This window comes from Oncorhynchus kisutch, linkage group LG14 (assembly GCF_002021735.2).
Source record: "Oncorhynchus kisutch isolate 150728-3 linkage group LG14, Okis_V2, whole genome shotgun sequence".
NCBI lineage: Eukaryota > Metazoa > Chordata > Actinopteri > Salmoniformes > Salmonidae > Oncorhynchus > Oncorhynchus kisutch.
In genome coordinates, this window is record NC_034187.2 from 18,484,384 (window position 1) to 18,505,123 (window position 20,740).

A 20,740-nucleotide genomic window follows, 5' to 3' on the forward strand; every position below is an offset into this window, starting at 1 on the left:
CTACCCTTTTGTTATGAAAAAAATATATACAAAAATATTTCAACAACAAAAAAGTATCCATTCCTGCCTGAGGACATCTTTACCTGGTTGAGGCAGTCCAACACGTAGACACTATATTCGTTCCAGCTGAGGACCCAGCCCTCTCTGAGGAAGCAGCTCACCACACCCAGCTGCCTCTCATGGGGCCGACAACCCCCCGTTGCCGGGCCCGGCCTGGCAAACAGCTCAAACTGTGGCACCTCCTGGTTGAACAGACGCTTGAGGACCAGTGTGTCCACCACAAGCCCACTTACATCCGTCCGCCACAGCCGGAGGCCAGGCCTCGCTGCATAGACAAGCAGGTCACTCTGCTTACACAGGCCTGGCTGGAAGCACGCACCAAACTTCCCATTGCTTTGAGGAAAATCAACAATGCAAGATAAATATATTACACTGAACAAAAATATTAAACTCAACATGCTAGATTTTCATTTTTTTTTTTTTTACTGCTTTTACAGTTCATGTAAGGAAATCAGTCGATTAAAATAAATAAATTAGGTCCTAATCTATGGATTTCACATGACTGGGAATAGAGATATGCATCTGTTGGTCACAGCCAGATAACTGACTGTGGAAAAAAAAGGTAGGGGCGTGGATCAGAAAACCAGTCAGAATCTGGTGTGACCACTAAGGCTGTGGTGGTCATGACATTTTGTCAGCTGGTGATTGTCAAGCAAATAATTGCCAGTCTCACGATAACGTAACGTGAATTAACAAACACATTTAGCATCTCTTGGCTTCCACGCAAAGCCTACAAGACACTGATGCAGACCTTTGGATCATCTATTTCAGAAGAACAGAATAGCATGCTCTGCGTTGTCCTTGTTAGCGCCTGATCTGGTCGAGCTACGGGCAACACTAGTTCATTTAGCAAAAAAGATATACTTAGTATTCCATGGCATTATTTTATAGTATGAAGAATACAATTGAACAGAGCTGGATAAAATAGAAAGGATATTTTCTCCAAACGATTTGAGGGAGTGCACACATACGGTTACTCTGTGTTAAGCGGTTAAAGAAACAGGTCCTCCTATATGCGTCATTTAGAGTTCCTTATGTAACTTTAGTTGTGAAATAAATGTTGGGCTATATGTTTGGATTTTTTATACATTAAGGCTGCATGCGGTGACTAATGATGATTTAAAAAAAGTTGCATGAAAAGGCATGAGCTCTGCTTTGTTTTTTTGAGCAAGCTGTACACACTTCATCAGTCTGATTCACAATTTGACAATCACTTGATAATGCCTAGAATTTCCCGGCGGCATCCCCTTTGTGTGGCCATAATGCAACCCCCAAAAAATCCATGCCTGTTGCGGCTAGTGGTCGTTGTGCCCTTGGGCTGAATATAATAATTACAATTCCTTTCTCACGTCTGCGTGCTCCGAAACACCTCTCACTCACATGGGTTTCTCAGATTTCTCAATTCGTATTATTCCAAACATAGTCTGGGACAGTTGTGGGATGTCATAGATCCCAAATTAATACAACGACTAGTATCATCAAAAAAACTATTAATTGCAATGAGGCTGACGCAGCAGATCAGAACATTTAGCTAAAAATTTTCATAAATTATTAGGCTATTTCTTCACATTATAAGTGCAGCAATGAGCACACGGCACTAGGCTTACGGGCAAATGTTCCAAAATGCAATCAATTTGCAGGAAAAAAAACATTCTCAAAAGTGACCGCAAATGTGATTATGCATGTAATGCTTTTTAAAATTATTTTTATGGTGAAAATCTTGAAACTTACACGCTGTGTATGTATGCCAGTTAGCTCTACACCTGTTGTAAAATGGATTAATGTGCTTAATTTTAAGTAGTTATTTGGCCAATTCAGTTGTGATACAAACCTTATCCAAACATATAGGCCTATGAGCTAGGCTACTTGATGTGTGTGACTATGACTTGAAAAAGTTGCACAAAAAAAAGGCATGCTCTGTTTCTTGCCTTACTGCACACAAACTGGGCATTATTCACAAGTTATATCATTCACAAGTGATAGGCTAATATTGTCACCCATCAGACTATTCTTAATTTAATTTTGTCTTTACATATACTAAATAATATAAGTGTGAAATTTGTTTTGATTTAGAATGGACCATTATCATGCACCTGTCTCAAAAAAAATATGTCATATATGCACTTAAATAGTGAATGGAGGACGCTTTTCCTGTGGTTAATTTTCACGCCAGCCAGGTAGGCTATGCTCCTGTGGTAAAGAGAAGCAATGTGATGAATAGTTGAGAAATAAAGTTAAGAAATAAATATACTAGACCTAGCCTAGCCTATAGAAAGCTGATGGGATCCTCCTCTTTTTAATAGAGGCCATCACTCCATTTTCTCACGCAATTGCATTGTCTATATAAATGTTGCATTAGATTTTCGATTACATTAGCATTACATTACATTACATTTAATGTGAGTGATTATAGGCACAATAGAGTGCTGAATACAAGGAAGTTAGCAAGTTCGGTAGGCTGCTAATGACCATCAGCAGCATCAGAGTTGAGAAGCCTAATTCCTGTGACTAATAGGTATATGTGGAATTTGACTGTCGTCATGACTTGTGACCGCCGGTGTGGCGGTAATACAGTCACCGTAACAGCCCTAGTGACCACCACTTGCCGCATGCAGCGTGACATATCTCCTTTGCATAGAGTTGATCAGGCTGTTGATTGTGGCCTGTAGAATGTTGTCCCACTTCTCTTCAATGGCGGTGCGAAGTTGCTGGATATTGGAGGAACTTGAACACGCCATCGTACACGTCGATCCAGAGCATCGCAAGCATGCCCAATGGGTGACATGTCTGGTGAATACGCAGGCCATGGAAGAACTGGGACATTTTCAGCTTCCAGGAATTGTGTACAGATCCTTACGACATGGGGCAGTGCTGAAACATGAGGTGATGGCGGAAGATGAATGGCACGACAATAGGCATCAGGATCTCGTCACGGTATCACTGTGCATTCAAATCGCCATCGATAAAATGCAATTCAGTTCGTTGTCCGTAGCTTTATGCCTGCCTATACCATAACGAATTGCAAAAATCGCTGAAGTTGGATACTTTTATCTCCCTCACCAACTTCAAACATCTGCTATCTGAGCAGCTATCCGATCGCTGCAGCTGTACATAGTCTATCGGCAAATAGCCCACCCATTTTTACCTACCTCATCCCCATACTGTTTTTATTTATTAACTTTTCTGCTCTTTTGCACACCAATATCTCTACCTGTACATAACCATCTGATCATTTATCACTCCAGTGTTAATCTGCAAAATTGTAATTATTCGCCTACCTCCTCATGCCTTTTGCACACAATGTATATAGACTCCCCTTTTTTTTCTTCCTATTGTGTTATTGACTTGTTAATTGTTTACTCCATGTGTAACTCTGTGTTGTCTGCTCACACTGCTATGCTTTATCTTGGCCAGGTCGCAGTTGCAAATGAGAACTTGTTCTCAACTAGCCTACCTGGTTAAATAAAGGTGAAATAAAAAACCCACCGCCACCATGTGGCACTCCATTCACAACATTGACATCAGAAAACCGCTCGCCCACACGACACCATACACGCTGTCTGCCACCTGCCCGGTACAGTTGAAAACGGGATTCATCCGTGAAGAGCACACCTCTCCAGCATGCCAGTGGCCTTCGAAGGTGAGCATTTGCCCACTGAAGTCGGTTATGATACCGAACTGCAGTCAGGTCAAGACCCTGATGAGGACGATGAGCATGCAGATGATCTTCCCTGAGATGGTTTCTGACCATTTGTGCAGAAATTCTTCGATTGTGCAAACCCCGTTTCATCAGCTGTCCGGGTGGCTGGTTTGAGAAGAAATCGATTGTGGAGGTCCTGGGCTGGCGTGGTTACACGTGGTCTGCGGTTGTGAAGCCAGTTGTCTGGATGTCCTTTGGGTGGTGGACCATTCGTGATACATATGGGGAACTGTTGAGCGTGAAAACCCAGCAGCGTTGCAGTTCTTGACACAAACTGGTGCGCATGGCACCTACTACTATCCTACTACCTACTATATTCCGTTCAAAGCCACTTGTCTTGTCCATTCACCCTCTGAATGGCACACATACACGTCTCAATTGTCTCAAGGCTTAAAAATCCTTTAACCTGTCTCCTCCCCTTCATCTACACTGATTGAAGTGACATCGATAAGGAATCATAGCTTTCACCTGGATTCCCCTGGTCAGTCTATGCCACGGAAAGAGCAGATGTTCTTAATGTTTTGTATACTCAGTGTAAGTTGTGGTACTTTTAATGAATAAGTGGCTACCTCTTCCTAGGCTTGGTGCCCAGCTGCTGCAGGTTCTGTTCCTGGGTGTAGAACAGCAGGGATCTCTGATAAGAGGAGATGAGCAGGACCTTCTGACTGTACTCCAGCTGGACTATGGCTGACAGCTCCTCAAACAGTAGCACTGGGTTACACACACCCTAAGGATATGAGCATACAATACTCGTCAAAGCTCCAACCGCAATACTGGGTTACATAGACCGAGGATACTGGGTTACATACACCCTGATGATAGTGGGTTTACATACACCCTGAGCATTCTGGGTTACATAGACCCTGAGGATACTGGGTTACATACACCCTGATGATAGTGGGTTTACATACACCCTGATGATAGTGGGTTTACATACACCCTGAGCATTCTGGGTTACATAGACCCTGAGGATACTGGGTTACATACACCCTGAGCATTCTGGGTTACATAGACCCTGAGGATACTGGGTTACATACACCCTGATGATAGTGGGTTTACATACACCCTGAGCATTCTGGGTTACATAGACCCTGAGGATACTGGGTTAGATACACCCTGATGATAGTGGGTTTACATACACCCTGAGCATTCTGGGTTACATTGACCCTGAGGATACTGGGTTACATACACCCTGAGCATTCTGGGTTACATGACCCTGAGGATACTGGGTTACATACACCCTGATGATAGTGGGTTTACATACACCCTGAGCATTCTGGGTTACATAGACCCTGAGGATACTGGGTTACATACACCATGAGGATAGGGGGTTTACATACACCCTGAGGATACGAAGGTACAACACATGTGAGAGAATTGAGTTAATAAACAAACAGCACAGTGTGATTGATAGATATATAGATAACTGTTATTGGAGGATATAAGGGAGTATAAAGGGGTAAAAAAAAAATAAGAAAGCTTATTATAACTGCATAATACATGTAGGCTTTAATTAAAGTGTTACTGAAAATTCACACAAAAAAGACCTTGACCCAAAATGAAAGAATGAAAGCTGCTATACCTGATCCAGGTCCACGGTAGAGTACACAACCTTTCCTTTGTCGTCACCAGAGAAGAGCTTCATTCCATTAGCACTCCAGGCCAAGGCAGTGACTGTGCTTTTGTGCAAACCAACCACATCAAATCGCCTTAGCTACAGAAAATAGAGGGACCTCAGTGTTTTTCTACACAAATGGACACATTTACTCAGCACTTACATCTGTGCTGTTTGCACATGTTCATTTTAGAAGGGAATAAAAAGGGTTGGGTGGTATATGAATGTTTATACCGTCATAGTGTTCCTGTACCATAACATACTATAGTTTCTAAATGTAAAAATAAATAAATACAGCTAGCAAATTACTAGTGAAGTCCCATAGCGGATGCTTGCTTAATGCTAACAATACGCAAGCGAACATAAACTAATTGCAACCCAGCTCATAAAGTTATACAACATTCACAAAAGGCTACTCAGTTTGCTGCACGCAAAAAAAAACTAATATTAAACAGCAGGGATCTTGATCCAGAAGAAGATTGATTGTCTTTGCTCTAACCAATAGGTATAATCTTGCCATCTAGCCACCACTATGTATGATTTTTTGAAATCATACTGTAGGTATTTCTAAACACCTCAGTATACGGTATATTACCCAAGCCTAGAATAAAATAGAAAAAAACCCAGCTCAAAAACACTATCTTTAGTCATATCAACAGTTCAGTTGATTGATTGGTTTGTTGGCATACCTGTTTGTTCCTGCCTGGAAGTTGAGACACCAGTTGAAAGACAGCAACCCGACCAAACACCGTGCCCACTGCCACCAAGTCATCAAAACAACTGAGCAGCTTCACTGCTGTGATAGCTTCGGATTTCCCCTGTAAATATAACATGTTTAGAATGACATACCTACTTACTTGGTGCAAAAACATTTACTTACATTTTACAATTTTTGTAAATCGCCAATATTTGGATGTTTGTTACCAAATTTGCTTTGGGGTGAAGGTGCATGCAACATAATTAAATCAACTAAGCAATGCCTAAAACAGTGGCATACTCACCTCTATGCTGTATTTTTTCATCTGGCTGACCCGCCTGCAGTACAGGTAGAGCATCCCGATACTGCTCCCCACAGCAATGTAATCGCTGTTGGTGTCCAGAGCAGTCAGGTAGACCACTACAGAGCGGAAGCCTTTCTGGACCTTGGCAGGTATTGCATTAAGCAAGTAGTATAGGGGACAGAACTCCCTCAGGGCGCTCTGTGGAGGAGTTTGGGCTGCCATAGTGCACAGGCAATGCTCTGCTCTGTTGACAAGAACATTAGGCACGGCTATCAAACATGTGTGGAACGCATGGTGATAGACATGACATGTATAGCATAGAATAATATAATACTTGGCTAGAGTACATAGTGTGGGACCAGCCTTGGCACCTAGCTTGCTAGTTGCTGCAGTGGTTATCCTCAGGGTTTTCACACCTTCAGTTAGCGCTAGCTCGATTAGCCTAGCTAGCAACAATCCACATCAACTGAAACTACCAGCTAGTGACATTACTTGGGAAGGTCCAAATTGAATTTGCCTGCAACCGAAAATATTGGATAACTAACGAGCTTAGAATGAGCACAGCCAGGGCAAGAGCTGTTTATCAGCAATTTTGACATGAGCTAACGTTAACTAGATAATGTTGACTAGCCTAGCTATCGTTAACTACAAATACAAAACACAAGTGTTTACACAGACTTACATTATATTATGTCCCTATATCCTGTTATCATATAGATGACACATACGTTACGCTAAACTCGTGTATAAAAGATAGCCCTGGCGACATTGCTATCGCATCCTTCTATGATTTATTATTCGATGAACGTCAAGCGCTATGGTTGTCAACAACCCTACGACTTCCTAGTCTCGCGGGAATACAATGATGCATGGCTGCCACCTACTGTGCCAGATGAGAAGTTTAATCTCATAAACATTTTTTTTTACAGGTTATCAATATTGTTTATTTTTCTCTGTTGTGTGTCAAACTAAACAGGCACCTTGTTATTACGGCCAACATTTGTGTATTCATGGACACATACAGTAATCCTAGTGAGTGACCTGCAGCATCCAGCTATGCGTATTAAAATTTCAATATGATAGACAAAGCAAATATTTGTTGGATCCAGAGCTTGAGGCTGGTAACTCTAATGAACTTATCCTCTGCAGCAGAGGTAACTCTGGGTCTTCCTTTCCTTTGGCGGCCCTCATGGGAGCTAGTTTCATCATTGCGCTTGATGGTTTTTGCGACTGCACTTGAAGAAACTTTCAAAGTTCATGACATTTTCCAGATTGACTGAGCTTCACGTCTTAAAGTAATGATGGACTGTAATTTCTCTTTGCTTATTTGAGCTGTTCGTGCCATAATACGGGCTTGGTCTTTTACCACAAATTAACTTTTAACAAGGCACACCTGCTAACTGAAATGCATTCCAGGTGACTACCTCATGAAGCTGGTTGAGAGAATTCCAAGAGTGTGCAATACTGTCATCAAGGCAAAGGGTGGCAACTGAAGAATCTCAAATATAATATACATTTTGATAGGTTTAACACTTTTTTGGTTACTAAATGATTCCATAAGTGTAATGTCATAATTTTGATGTCTTCACTATTATTCTACAATGTAGAAAATAGTACAAATAAAGAAAAACCATGGGATGAGTAGGTGTGTGCAAACTTTTGACTGGTACTGTACATCATTGGGTCATACAGGAGCAGGCGGTTAAATCCCTGAATTTGTTGTAGAGATATGTCGAAACTAACAGATTAACTGTCAGTATATTTAGTTGAACCTTTGGCAATAGTAGGTGCTCCAGTGGGTGGAGGACGCTCCACCAGTCAGAAATGTACTATGGTCAGATTCCCTGTCTGTATTGAACAGTTTATCATCTGGAAAATCTAATAGGAGTGACCTACTATTGGAGGCATTAATGTTATTATGGAGAATCAAGAGACTGGGAGTAGTAGTGCGATTCTGCTGGGTCCCAGCCCACCTGGGAGTGAAATAGTAGACCAGGTAGCCAAAATGGCTTTAAAACTAGATATAATTGATATTTGTCCTCCACTGGGTAGAGATGTGTGGCAGAAGAGGTGGGACTCAAAGCCCAAGGGCCGGCATTTATATGCCCTCCAAAGAACAGTTGGTGGACCAAGATTCAAGGGTTAGATTAAGAAGGAAGAGGTGGTGTTTGCTCAGTTGCCTCTAGGACTTTGTCCATTGAAATCTGCATTATATCTGGTTGGCAAGCATGCAAATGGTTTGTGTACAGAGTGTATAATTTATGAAACAGTGAAGCATTTGTTGATGTATTGTTGTAAGTACGGTATGTGGAAGAGAGAGAAATATTGACATGTATGGTTATTGAGGTTGGATGGGGATCAGGGTGTTGAAAGGGATTTTGGGAATAGGTTGTTAGAAGTTAGTAGGGTCGTTTTTTATTTTCTTAGTACTACCGTATTATGTAAAAGGGTTTAATGTATCTTAATTACTGGTTTCTTTATTCAGTGTGTGAACTGTGATTGACTACACACTCCAGGACTGTAGGCGGTGGCATGCACCTCGAACATTTGTTTGCGGACCGCTATAATTATATAGAATACGAAGAACGGATACGGAAACGGCATATCAACGCTGGAGAAAAATATGATAGCTACAGCTAGCAGTCTCTTAGCTCACGACGTGAACTGTTTCCTTCTGTAGCGTTTAATGATTGCACCGTTTCACAATATTGCAACAACAAAAAATTGGGACCATTGCAGTAACCTTTGTAGAAATATATTTTTACCAACGTATTGGTCTGTAAAAATTTATCGAAATTCAAGTTACCTAACCTATCGATTGGTTCAGAATTGCACATGAACATCTAGCTAGCTAGCTACAACAATCAAAATGGCCGACAACGAGAGCAATATTTTAAGTACAACAACAGGGGCAGATCATGTTACAGTATCTCAAGTTCCATGTGTTTCTGGATTGCAAGTTAACCAGAAGCAAGTCGGCGAGAAATGCATTGAAGCAAATGCACCAGAGATCACCGAAGAGCAGGGCTTGACAGATTTCCTGCAAAGCTGCACAAAAGAGGATACATTCGTTGCAAAGGACTCCCAGGAGGTTGTCAGCCAAACTGAAGACCATGAACAACAACCTGAACAGAACATAATAACTTCTATTGTTGAGACCCCAGGTATTGTAACGGGAGCAGAGTATTCTACAGTCAGTGCTGACTTTGTAAATGCTCTTGCACCTGGAACCACCATCATTTATGTGCAACCAGATGGTAGTTTTGTTGAGGGATCAGGTCTGACTGAAGAGGAGCAGCAACAGCTAGTGGAGCAGTTGGCCAAACAACAGCTTATCACAGTGACTGAGAATGAGGCTGCTCATCTGTTTGAACAAAATCAAGGCATCAAAACAGTCCCTACTGCTTCGTCACAGATACCGTATACTATTCCCAGTACAGCACTGGCTCCCAACGAACTGCAACAAGTGATAGAGCAAGTTACCAAATCTCAGCAATTCATGGCCCAGACACCCAAGGGATCGGAGCAGGTTGTGACCACACTGGATCCCACAACTGGCTTGTTCACGACTGTAGCAGCTTCAGAGATTGCAGTAGCAAGCCCACAGCCACTAGTCACTATGCAGAATGCATCACAGAAGCTGAAGAATGTTGCGAAACAAGTGGCACTTCAGTCCCACAATGGTACACGCCTGGTTCAGAAAAAGGTAACAACGTTTGGGATTTGTTTATGTATTCTATGTTATAATTTAGTTAGTAATCCAAATTATTGCTTGTGACTTTCACTGATATGTATGCTTAATTGTCCAATTCTGTTTGAGAAAAAAAGCTAATATTCGATCATTGCACTTTAATCAGCTGCATGAAATCTACTGTCTGGCAATTATGACCGCCACTGACATTAATGTTGTTTATATTTTACCAGCAGGAAACCATCAGAATCCAAGTCCAGATACCATCTGGAAAGCAGGAGGGGAAAGGACCTACACAGACTACCATATCAATCCCTCAACAGAAGAACTTGGCTGTGGCCAGTCAAGGCCAGCAAGTCAAAGTGTCTACGAACGGCAGTGTGAGCAACAGCCCCCAGATCATCCACATCACACCCATAGTTGGACAGCAACAGTACTTCCTACAGCAGAACCCTGGAGACCCTCCTATTCAGCTGCTACTGCAGAGCTCAACACCTGTGGTTGGGAGCCTGGTTCCCGTTGTGCACAAACTGCCCATACCTGTTCAGACCCCTGTCCAGCAGCCTTCAGGTAAGGCCCCGGTCAATGGCACAACAGTCACAGCAATTAAACCTGCCACGTCTGTCTCTGTCCCCACAGTGGAAAAAGTCAAAAGGGTCAAAACCAGAATGAAAAAGGCACCGAAAATCAAAACGCGTTCCGGGAGGGTGTCCAGACCGCCCAAGTACAAGGTGAAGGACTATAAGTTCATCAAGACAGAGGACTTGGCCGAGAGCCATCAGTCAGATTCTGACGACTACTCTGAAATCAGTGTGGAGGAAGATGAAGATGGTGAGGATGGTAAAAAGGGAGCAGCATCTATGATTTACAGTCACAAGCGGAAGGCCTTTCAATGTGAAACGTGCGATAAAGCTTACATAGGCCATGGAGGTCTGTCCAGACACTATAGGCTGAACCCCTCCCACGGTGAACTGAAGTCACTTCCTGAAGGGACCTCTAAAACAGACAGCCCTGATAAAAGCGCAGACGCTGGGGCCGAACATAAGAAGCCGACTGAAGAAAGTAATGCAAGCAGTGTTAAAAATACATCAGGTCCTGAGAAAAGTGAGGCCACAGAGAAAACAGCTGCTGCAATGTCAACCATTCAACAAAAAGTAAGACCCTAGAAAGTTACCGTCTCAACCAATGTTGACAAAAAATGACCATTGGTATGTTTACAACCCATAGCTAATTTAGCCTAAAGCTAATATGGTTATGTCTGTCTGTTATAGTGTCTGTTTCTTGGACACAGACTAAGCCTAGTCCTGTTCTAAAAATACAAATCATGCACAATGGAAAATCTCTTGAAATAGCTTTAGTTCAGGACTAGGCTTAATCTGTGTCTGGGAAACTGATCCATAGTGTTTTACTGATTCTGTTGTACCTCCACAGGCGGATACATCAGCAACCCAAGGAGTAGCAGCTTCTACCAGGCAGGCTGTGGTCCAGGCTCGGGGACCAGGGAGGCCCAGAGGACGAGGCAGACCACCTACCAAAGCACACCCAGCGGTGAGACTGGGGCGACCTCCAAAGCTAGGAGGGGGAGCAGCCAGCGTGGAGCAGCAGACCCAGAGTAGGAAAGCATGGCTCAAAGAGGTACATCAAATTAAGCGTCAGGATTAGAAAACGTTACTACCATAAAAAATGTGCTCAAAAGCATTTTGTTCTAAGAATGCAACACATAGCGATGCTGTGAGTATCACATCTGAAAATCATACCTACCAATGGTGCTAATGACAAAGGATAGGAATGTGTATATACTAGTACTTTACTACGTCACTTGTCCCCTGTTTAGGTGACACACGAATGTGACAATGAAGAACTAATGGAGACTGTGCTCCCTCGTCTGGCTAAGGTCATGACTGTCTGGGAGTTTCTCCTGATGAAGGTACGGTCACCACCTGAAAAACGGTGCAATAAAAAAGTTACCTAATACATGGTTTTTGCTGCACATTGTTTGAATGCATGGTGATATAGTGGGAAAATTGGATGATCACATTTTAGGCTTGATATGGAAGCTAATTTCCTCTGGACAAATGGTGGATCTTTTTATCATATTTTTAGCAACAGTCAAATAAAGAATAAGACGTTCAGTTTTTAGTTTACTGAATAAGTGTATCCCATTTAACCTAAGGTGGAGAAGGGGCGGCAACCCAAAACCCAGTTTTCGGATGTGTACCGGGAGTTTGAGAAGCTCCACAGTCAGGTGAAGAAGATGGCCCAAGACTACATCAGTAACCCTCAGGGTGTCCACATGGCCTTGGAGGTCCACAATGTAGAGGTAAAAATTAATACAGAATATTTTCCTGCTAGCACTGACTTTGCTGATAACTACTTTGAGGGAATATGTACTTGCCTACGACTGTGATATGTGGTTGTCTCACCCAGCTATCTTAAGATGAATGCACTAATTTTAAGTCACTCTGGATATGAGCATCTGCTAAATCACTAAATTGTTATTCCATCTTGGAATCAAAATGTAGGGAGTAAAATGTTCATACTGTACATCCTGTCACTTAGGTTGCCAAATCTCTTGGCATCTTCGATGAGGTGAACAAGTTCAAAGTTCTGAACCCTCCAACTCAACAGAATGTCACCAACATGGCAACCAAGAATGTCCACTATATGGAGGTAAGGAGAGCACTATTTAATTTAGACCGCACACTTCTCTAAGCTTAGGGAATTATGGTATTATTATGGATTGTTTTCATAATAATTAATTATGAGATGCTCAGATTTGAGTAATTGTTAGATTGATGTATATCTTTCTCTACCTAGAATTCTAAAATGTTACCTCCAACAAAGAGGTTTAAAATGGAAAACCAGGCTGGTGTTCAGATCCATCAGAACGGCATTGAGACTTCCACAAAAGGTATGTTGTATTTTTTTACCTGATGCTACTAACAATTTGTGGATAGATATTTGCTATATGTCCAAAGTAGATCACTTTTCATTATCTTCTGCTTTCTTTTCCCTGTATCCTCTCAGAATCTAGTGAGGCCAAAGTCGAGAACACCGCAACAACAAGCATGAAGTACATTTCGCCACATACTGAGGTGGTCACCAAGAGTCCCGTGGGCCCTCAAGTCACTCAGACTGCTACCATCACACCACAGGTCGTCTCATCTAACCCTGAGACGAACATAACACCCATGGAACTGATCCAGGATCACTTATCCAACAGCATGACAGAGACCGTTGACTCAGTAGGAGAGGAGGCCATGGAGACAGATCAGGGTGTGTCTGGTACAGACCCTACCGAGGTCCTGAGCACCAGTGACATAGCGGATCAAATGAAGGAGCTAGAGAAGGCCTTGGCCACAGACCCAGTCGTAGTTGATCAGCAGCCCATGAGTACTCAGACGCAGCAGTCCAACCCTACCCCAGTCCAGCAGAGTGGCCTAACCCAGGCTGCCTCCACCTCCAGTGGACTAGGCCAGGTGGTGGTTCAGGAGGCCCAGGGCTGCCAGGAGGTCCAGGAGATCTACATCCAGACGGAGGGGCTGACCATGCACCTAGCAGAGGGCCAGGAGGGCGAATTGGCCTCGGAGCGCATCGTCATCGTCAACGGGCCTGATGGCACCACTATGCACATCCGCGCCCCTGAAGGAGTCCCTCTGGAAGCAGTCCACGCTCTGCTTGGTATTGAGGCTGAGGGGAAAACACAGCAGTGATGATTTTTGTTCCTCCACACCCAGCCACCTCAACACCAAGCACACATCTCTCTTTTCCATCTGGTGGATTTTAAGTGTATTCCTGGTATTCTTTGTAAATTTGTAAACCGTTCTTTTCGTTGTGGTGTTTTCATCCTTTAACAAGTGCTTAGTTTGTGATATGTTTATATGTAGATAAATATCAAAGCAGTACAAAAAATGTTGCACTATTTTATTACTTTTTATATATTTGGGTGTAACATTTTCCAAAAATAGGTTTCTAATACCATTGAAAATGAATGCAAATGAGGGGTAATAAAATCAAAAGTTAAGAAATTGTGGTTATTCATTTCCATGTTTCATTTGTGACTCATTGTTGCAGTACAACCATTTCATATGCTGTACAGTTGAACTCATTTTCCTAATAAAGGATGCGAGAACCAAATCATTATATTATTTCATGGAGTTGAAACCAGCAGCATTGCTGTGCATGAGTTCCTTTAATGGCCATACAGTAGTTGTCATTTATTTATGGACTTGTTAGTACAGTAGCCATAAGTCCATAAACAAAATAGAATGTTCCAACTGAAGTTGGTTAAATTGGCCTATGCCCTGTCTCTAAAAGAAGACCCTCTAACAGTAACTTTGCCCTGTCATCTGTGTATGGCTGATACAGCCAGCAGGACAGGTACACCATTGAAAGGTCTGGGTTAGTTGTGTGAGCTAGCTCCTGAAGAATAGCACGTTTCAGAGTCAGTTCTTGCTTGTAGGCTTCATAGAGCTTGTTGGAGACGTCTGCTGCAATGAAAAGAGACATATTTCATAAAACAAATGGTCCATACTAAAAACACCTTGAGGGCCAGTTTCCCAGATACAAATTAAGCCTACCATAGAACTAAAAGGCAATTGAGAATCTCCATTCAAAGTGTTTTCTAGTCTAGAACTTGGTGTAGCCTGGGAAACCAGTTCAATGTGTATTTTCAAAGCGCAGGGCATCTAAAACTGATTAATAGTCTCACCGAACTGTGATGTAGGCCAGGTCTGAAACAAAGGAGTTTGTCTTCCTCCTGTTCCATACTGGAATGTCTCTAGATCGATGATCCCCTTCTCAGAGGAAACTAACTTCTCCATTTTTGATACAATATGAGTCTGATGAAAAAAAAAAAAAAGTCAGTAATGACACCGACAGCACAATTGTAGCCTGGTCCCAGATATTCTTGTGTTGTGACAATGACCATTGAGTTTGCAAGACAGTACAAACAGATCTGGAACCAGGCTACAATTGTTGGTGTTTCCAGAGAGAAAAAGAGAAGGTGGAACAATCAAGATTTGGCAGATTCTTCCACAATCTTTGGTTCTGTTCAGTAATGGCACAAATGATCTACTCACCATTTTGTCCACGACACTTAGCAACTTGTCACACTCCTCTTCTAGTTCTCTACTGTTTTCAAATGCATTCTCTGAATTAGAGCTGGCAGAGGTGTCCTGACCCGCCATCATGACTTGCATCTCTTTCTGTGAACTGATTTTAATACAGGGATAAGGAGGGGTGCACTTTAAGAGCTCTCTCACATTGGCATGACTTTCCTACCAATTCTGTATAAATCCATGGATTATTAGACATATATTATTATCCTACTACAAATCTTACAACAACAGCCTCATTGGTAGAAACCACACATTGCAGAACATGGATTGACTTACCTTTTATTGAATCCTAAATTGACTATCTTATTTGCCATGGTGGATCCTTCATCATTCAGTCGGTCCCATTTCAGAATCAGATTGTGCCAGTCTGCTGCGTTGTCCTTCACTTTCCTTGCACTGCCAGTCACTGCAGACTGGGACTTTCTGCCAGGAGTGGTCGTCTCTGATCCTTGTAGGCCTACTGGGGAAAAGACAGAAACACTTGTGTGTGTGGCCTAAGAGAGTGTGCCTGCCTGCTAGTGTCTTTGGTGTGGCCAAAGACACAGATATGGGAAGAGGTCATTTACTGACAACCAGGTAATGGGTAGATAAGTATATTAGATACATTTTTATTGCATAGATAGAAGATGAAATAAAACATAGCAAGTCATTCACCAGCTGACACAAGAAGGCTTCTTACTAACTACCATTATGATTCTAAGGATGTAGCCAGAGCCATATATTTCATATTTAACAAAAATATAAACGCAACGTGCAACAATTTCAATGATTTACAGAGTTACAGTTGATATAAGGAAATCGGTCAATTTAAATAAATGTATTAAGGCCCTAATCTATAGATTTCACATCAGGAGCACAACCATGGGTGGGCCCAGCCAATCAGAATGAGTTTTTCCCCACAAAAGGGCTTTATTACAGACAGAAATAATCCTCAGTTTCATCAGCTGTCCGAGTTGCTGGTCTCAGAAGATCCCGCAGGTAAAGGAGGCGGATGTGAAGGTCCTGGACTGGCGTGGTTACAAGTGATCTGCAGTTGTGAGGCCGGTTGGACATACTGCCAAATACTCTAAAATGACGTTGGAGGCAGCTTAGAGTAGAGAAATTAATATTAAATTCTGTATATACAAGTTACAAGTGATCTGCAGTTGTAAAGCAGTTGCAGCCTAAATCTTGTTAGCCGCTAATGCTAATCACTAAATCAATAAATTAATCAATAAATGTACTGAATCAGAGGACACATAATTAACTTTACAGCCTTATAATACCAGAGATGGTGTAGACCTAAATCAGCATGATGTTTGTACAACAGCATCTTCTAAATCAAAGAGGAATACAAAGCATGAAGTAGCTAAGAGAAAATCTTCAATGTAGCCAACGATTATAGGGTCCCCAAGGAAACACAACTCTTTGGTTCTTACCCTGTCACAATAACTCCTGCCTGGCATTATAATTCCTTGTCATGTCAAACAATACTGTATTCAATGTGTCAACTATTATATTCTAACTATAGAATTAGAATAATCATTATATTTCCATGATTCCAACAGTTCACACAAGTGTTTTAATCTCAATCACTAGCCAAATCGCAATTGTAACATTTGGTTAAAAATAAGGCCTCGATGATTTGCCCATATCGTGCAGCCCTCTGTGGCAGTATGGAAATTCTCCCAAATGAGTGCAGGAAATGCAAAAATTGATAAATGCTTTAAAGTATTTTTAATTTAAGTTAAATTGAACATTATAAAAGTATCAGAATGGAGAACGACCCATTGAAATCCCTTAGAATATAGGTGTTGCCACCCTAGGGTTATGTACTACTAAGCAAATTTAACAAGATGGCACCGACAGAGATGGTCGTCTCGCTTCAAGTCCTTGCAAGTCCTTCAAGTACTATGTAGTATTTCATTTTTTTATGTATTATTTCTTACATTGTTAGCCCAGAAAAACTTAAGTCTTATTACATACAACCAGGAAGAACTATTGGATATGAGACAGATGTCAACTTACCAACTTTACGACCAGGAATACAACTTTCCCGAAGCGGATCCTCGGTTTGGACCACCACCCAGGACAATGGATCTAATCCCAGAGCCGACCCAAGACAACGGCGGCACAGAAGGGGCAGACGGAGCGGCCTGGTCAGGCTCCATAGACGTGCACATCGCCCACCGCTTCCAAGTATACTACTCGCCAATGTCCAGTCTCTTGACAACAAGGCAGACAAAATTAGAGCACGGGTGCCTTCCAGAGAGACATCAGAGATTGCAACATTCTCTGTTTCACAGAAACACGGCTCTCTCGGGATACATTGTCGGAATCGGTTCAGCCACTGGGCTTCCCCATGCATCGCGCCGACAGAGATAAACACCTCTCTGGGAAGAGGGGGTGTATGCTTCATGATTAACGACTCACGGTGTAATCATAACAACATACAGGAACTCAAGTTCTTCTGCTCACCCGACCTAGAATTCCTCACAATCAAATGCCGGTCATATTACCTTCCAAGAGAATTCTCGTCAGTTATCGTCACAGCTGGGTACATACCACCTCAAGCAGACACTAAGACAGCCCTAAAGAAACTTCACTGACTCTATATAAAGTGGAAACCATATATCCTGAGGATGCATTTATTGTAGCTGGGGATTTGAACAAAGCAAATTTGAGAACAAGGCTACCTAAATTCTATCAGCATATTGATTGCACTACGGGTGGGGGTAAAACACTTGACCACTGCCACTCAAACTTCCGCGATGCATACAAAGCCCTCCCCCGCCCTCCCTTCGGCAAATCCGACCACGATGCCATCTTGCTCCTACCGTCTTATAGGCAGAAACTCAAACAGGATGTACCCTTGACTAGAACCATTCAATGCTGGTCTGACCAATCAGAATCCATGCTTCAAGATGGTTTTGATCACGTGGACGGGGATATGTTCCAGGCCAGCCTCAGAGAATAACATCGACCTATACACTGACCCGGTGAGTGAATTTATAAGGAAGTGCATTGGAGATGTTGTACCCACTGAGACTATTAAAACCGACCCTAACCAGAAACCGTGTATGGATGGCGGCATTCGCGCAAAACTGAAAGCGCGAACCACCGCATTTAACCATGGAAAGAGGTCTGGGAATACGGCTGAATTTAAACAGTGCAGTTATTCCCTCCGCAAGACAATCAAACAAGTGAAATGCCGGTACAGGGACAAAGTGGAGTCGCAATTCAACGGCTCAGACACGAGACGTATGTGGCAGGGTCTACAGAAAATCCCAGACTACAAAAAGAAAACCAGCCATGTCACAGACACTGACGTCACGCTTCCAGACAAACATAACACCTTCTTTGCCCGCTTTGAGGATAATACAGTGCCACCGTCGCGGCCTACAAACAGGAACTTCTCTATGGCCGACATGAGTAAAACATTTAAAAGTGTTCACCCTCGCTAGGCTGCTGGCCCAGACGTCAACCCTAGCCGTGTCCTCAGAGCATGTGCAGACCAGCTGGCTGGTGTGTTTACGGACATATTCAATCACTCCCTATCCCAGTCTGCTGTCCCCACATGCTTCAAGATGGCCACCATTGTTCCTGTACCCAAGAAGGCAAAGATAACTGAACTAAATTACTACCGCCCCGTAGCACCCACTTCTGTCATCATGAAGTGCATTGAGAGACTAATCAAGGATCATATCACCTCCACTTTATTGGCCACCCTAGACCCACTTCAGTTTGAATACCGCACTACCAGGTCCACAGACGATGCAATCCCATCTGGACAAGAGGAATACCTATGTAAGAATGCCGTTCATTGATTACAGCTCAGCATTCAACACCATAGTACCTTCCAAGCTCATCATCAAGCTAGAGACCCTGGGCCTCAACCCCGCCCTGTGCAATTGGGTCCTGGACTTCCTGACGGGCCGCCCCCAGGTGGTGAAAGTAGGAAACAACATCTCCACCTCGCTGACCCTCAACACTGGGGCCCCACAAGGGTGCGTGCTCAGCCCCCTCCTGTACTCACAACTGCATGGCCATGCACGCCTCCATCTCAATCATAGAGATTGCAGACGATACAACTGTAGTGGGCTTGATTACCAATAACGACGAGACAGCCTACAGGGAGGAGGTGAGGGTGTGTGGTGTCAGGAAAACAACTTCTCACTCAACGTAAACAAAACAAAGGAGATGACTGTGGACTTCAGGAAACAGCAGAGGGAGCACCCCCATATGCACATCGAAGTGACAGCAGTGGAGAAAGTGGAGGGTTTTAAGGTCCTTCAGCGTACACATCAATGACAAACTGAAATGGTCCACCAACACAGACAGTGTGGTGAAGAAGGTGCAACAGCGCCTCTTCAACCTCAGGAGGCTGATGAAATTTGGCTTGTCATCCAAAATCCTGACTAACTTTTATAGATCCACAATCGAAAGCATCCTGTCGGGCTGTATCACAGCCTGGTACGGCAACTGCTCTGCCCTCAACCGCCAGGCTCTCCAGAGGGTGGTGCGGTCTGCACAATGCATCACCGGGGGAAAACTACCTTCCCTCCAAGACACCAACAGCACCCTGATGTCACAGGAAGGCCAAAAAGATCATCAAGGACAACAACCACCTGAGCCGCTGCCTGTTCACACCGCTACCATCCAGAAGGCGAGGTCAGTACAGGTGCATCAAAGCTGGGACCGAGAGAAGCTGTTCTTCAGTATATCTCAAGGCCATCAGACTGCTTAACAGCAATCACTAACTCAGAGAGGCTGCTGCCTACATGGAGACCCAATCACTGGCCACTTTAACAAATGGATCATGAGTCCCTTTAAACAATGCCACTTTAATAATGTTTACATATCTAACATTACTCATATGTATATACTGTATTTTATAGCATATATTGCACCTTGCCTATGCCGCTCGGCCATCGCTCATCCATATATTTATATGTACATATTCTCATTCACCCTTTAGATGTGTGTATTAGGTAGTTGTTGGGGAACTGTTAGATTACTTGTTAGATTTTACTGCACTGTCGGGAACCAGAAACACAAGCATTTTGCTTCACTCGCATTAACATCTGCTAACCATGTGTATGTGACAAATACAATTTGATTTTACATGTATTATTCAAAAACATAAAATAGCGTCATACCGCAATTTTTTTTAATACCGTGATATATTTTCTCCATATCACCCAGACCTAGTAGCTTGCTACCTCCGGTCCAGGGCATCGTTCGAAGCTCACTCAGCAGTGGTCCAATCAATCAACATTGAATTTGTTAACACCATCCACCTCATTCGCTAACACAAGACTGGAGTTATTGCCTTACCTTCCATTGTTATTGTATATCCATGGTTTATACTATTCAAGTTAAGTTAGTTTATTGAAGTACTCTTGTGCTTTCTGAAATTTCTTCAAAAGTCAACTTCCGCATATTTCTTCTTCTGGGTCTGTGACAGACTGTCAGCGCCAGTGAAAATATCGCCACCTACCTCAGAGTATTGAATTACAAGGGATTTCAGTGTCTTGCACCTCCCAGTACATTCTCAGTAACACACACACAAAA

General features: G+C 42.8%; 3 protein-coding genes across 5 annotated transcripts in view; 1 reads left to right on the forward strand and 2 right to left on the reverse strand.

The window, feature by feature from the left end:
* Positions 1–7,232, reverse strand: part of LOC109904225 (tectonin beta-propeller repeat-containing protein 2) — a 37,469-nt gene extending 30,237 nt beyond the window's left edge. The window contains exons 1-6 of the mRNA XM_020501450.2: positions 7,059–7,232; positions 6,377–6,620; positions 6,065–6,193; positions 5,343–5,474; positions 4,330–4,487; positions 84–393 (exon numbers count right to left, since the gene is read on the reverse strand). Coding sequence (XP_020357039.1) covers positions 84–393; positions 4,330–4,487; positions 5,343–5,474; positions 6,065–6,193; positions 6,377–6,598 — 951 coding nt within the window. The 5' untranslated portion in view covers positions 6,599–6,620; positions 7,059–7,232. The remainder of the gene's footprint in view (positions 1–83; positions 394–4,329; positions 4,488–5,342; positions 5,475–6,064; positions 6,194–6,376; positions 6,621–7,058) is intronic.
* A 1,740-nt stretch (positions 7,233–8,972) lies between these two features.
* On the forward strand, positions 8,973–14,100 carry znf839 (zinc finger protein 839). 2 transcript variants are annotated; one of them, XM_020501446.2, is made up of 8 exons: positions 8,973–10,082; positions 10,301–11,221; positions 11,499–11,702; positions 11,902–11,994; positions 12,241–12,387; positions 12,627–12,737; positions 12,885–12,978; positions 13,095–14,100. In XM_020501446.2, the coding sequence occupies exons 1-8, from the start codon at positions 9,246–9,248 to the stop codon at positions 13,778–13,780; spliced, it is 3,093 nt and encodes a 1,030-aa protein (XP_020357035.1). In that variant the 5' UTR covers positions 8,973–9,245; the 3' UTR covers positions 13,781–14,100. The 2 variants fall into 2 exon arrangements, with proteins under 2 accessions (XP_020357035.1, XP_020357036.1); XM_020501447.2 differs by having other exon boundaries at positions 8,990–10,082; positions 10,304–11,221.
* cinp (cyclin dependent kinase 2 interacting protein) lies at positions 13,978–20,637 on the reverse strand. 2 transcript variants are annotated; one of them, XM_020501449.2, is made up of 5 exons: positions 20,504–20,637; positions 15,464–15,647; positions 15,149–15,281; positions 14,779–14,908; positions 13,978–14,554 (listed from the first exon to the last, which is right to left on the reverse strand). In XM_020501449.2, the coding sequence occupies exons 1-5, from the start codon at positions 20,508–20,510 to the stop codon at positions 14,355–14,357; spliced, it is 654 nt and encodes a 217-aa protein (XP_020357038.1). In that variant the 5' UTR covers positions 20,511–20,637; the 3' UTR covers positions 13,978–14,354. The 2 variants fall into 2 exon arrangements, with proteins under 2 accessions (XP_020357038.1, XP_020357037.1); XM_020501448.2 differs by having other exon boundaries at positions 13,978–14,557; positions 20,504–20,635.
* Between the last annotated feature and the right edge of the window lie 103 nt (positions 20,638–20,740).

What these genes read in the sequence shown, in the direction of transcription:
- znf839 (XM_020501446.2), top strand. Translation starts at nt 9,246, where the DNA reads ATGGCCGACAACGAGAGCAATATTTTAAGTACAACAACAGGGGCAGAT. An exon ending in TGGAGGTCCACAATGTAGAG is followed by an intron (nt 12,388 to 12,626) that starts GTAAAAATTAAT and finishes CCTGTCACTTAG; the next exon opens with GTTGCCAAATCTCTTGGCAT. An exon ending in CATTGAGACTTCCACAAAAG is followed by an intron (nt 12,979 to 13,094) that starts GTATGTTGTATT and finishes GTATCCTCTCAG; the next exon opens with AATCTAGTGAGGCCAAAGTC.
- cinp (XM_020501448.2), bottom strand. An exon ending in TAAGTGTCGTGGACAAAATG is followed by an intron (nt 14,909 to 15,148) that starts GTGAGTAGATCA and finishes TTTTTTCATCAG; the next exon opens with ACTCATATTGTATCAAAAAT. An exon ending in CTGGCCTACATCACAGTTCG is followed by an intron (nt 14,558 to 14,778) that starts GTGAGACTATTA and finishes TTTTCATTGCAG; the next exon opens with CAGACGTCTCCAACAAGCTC.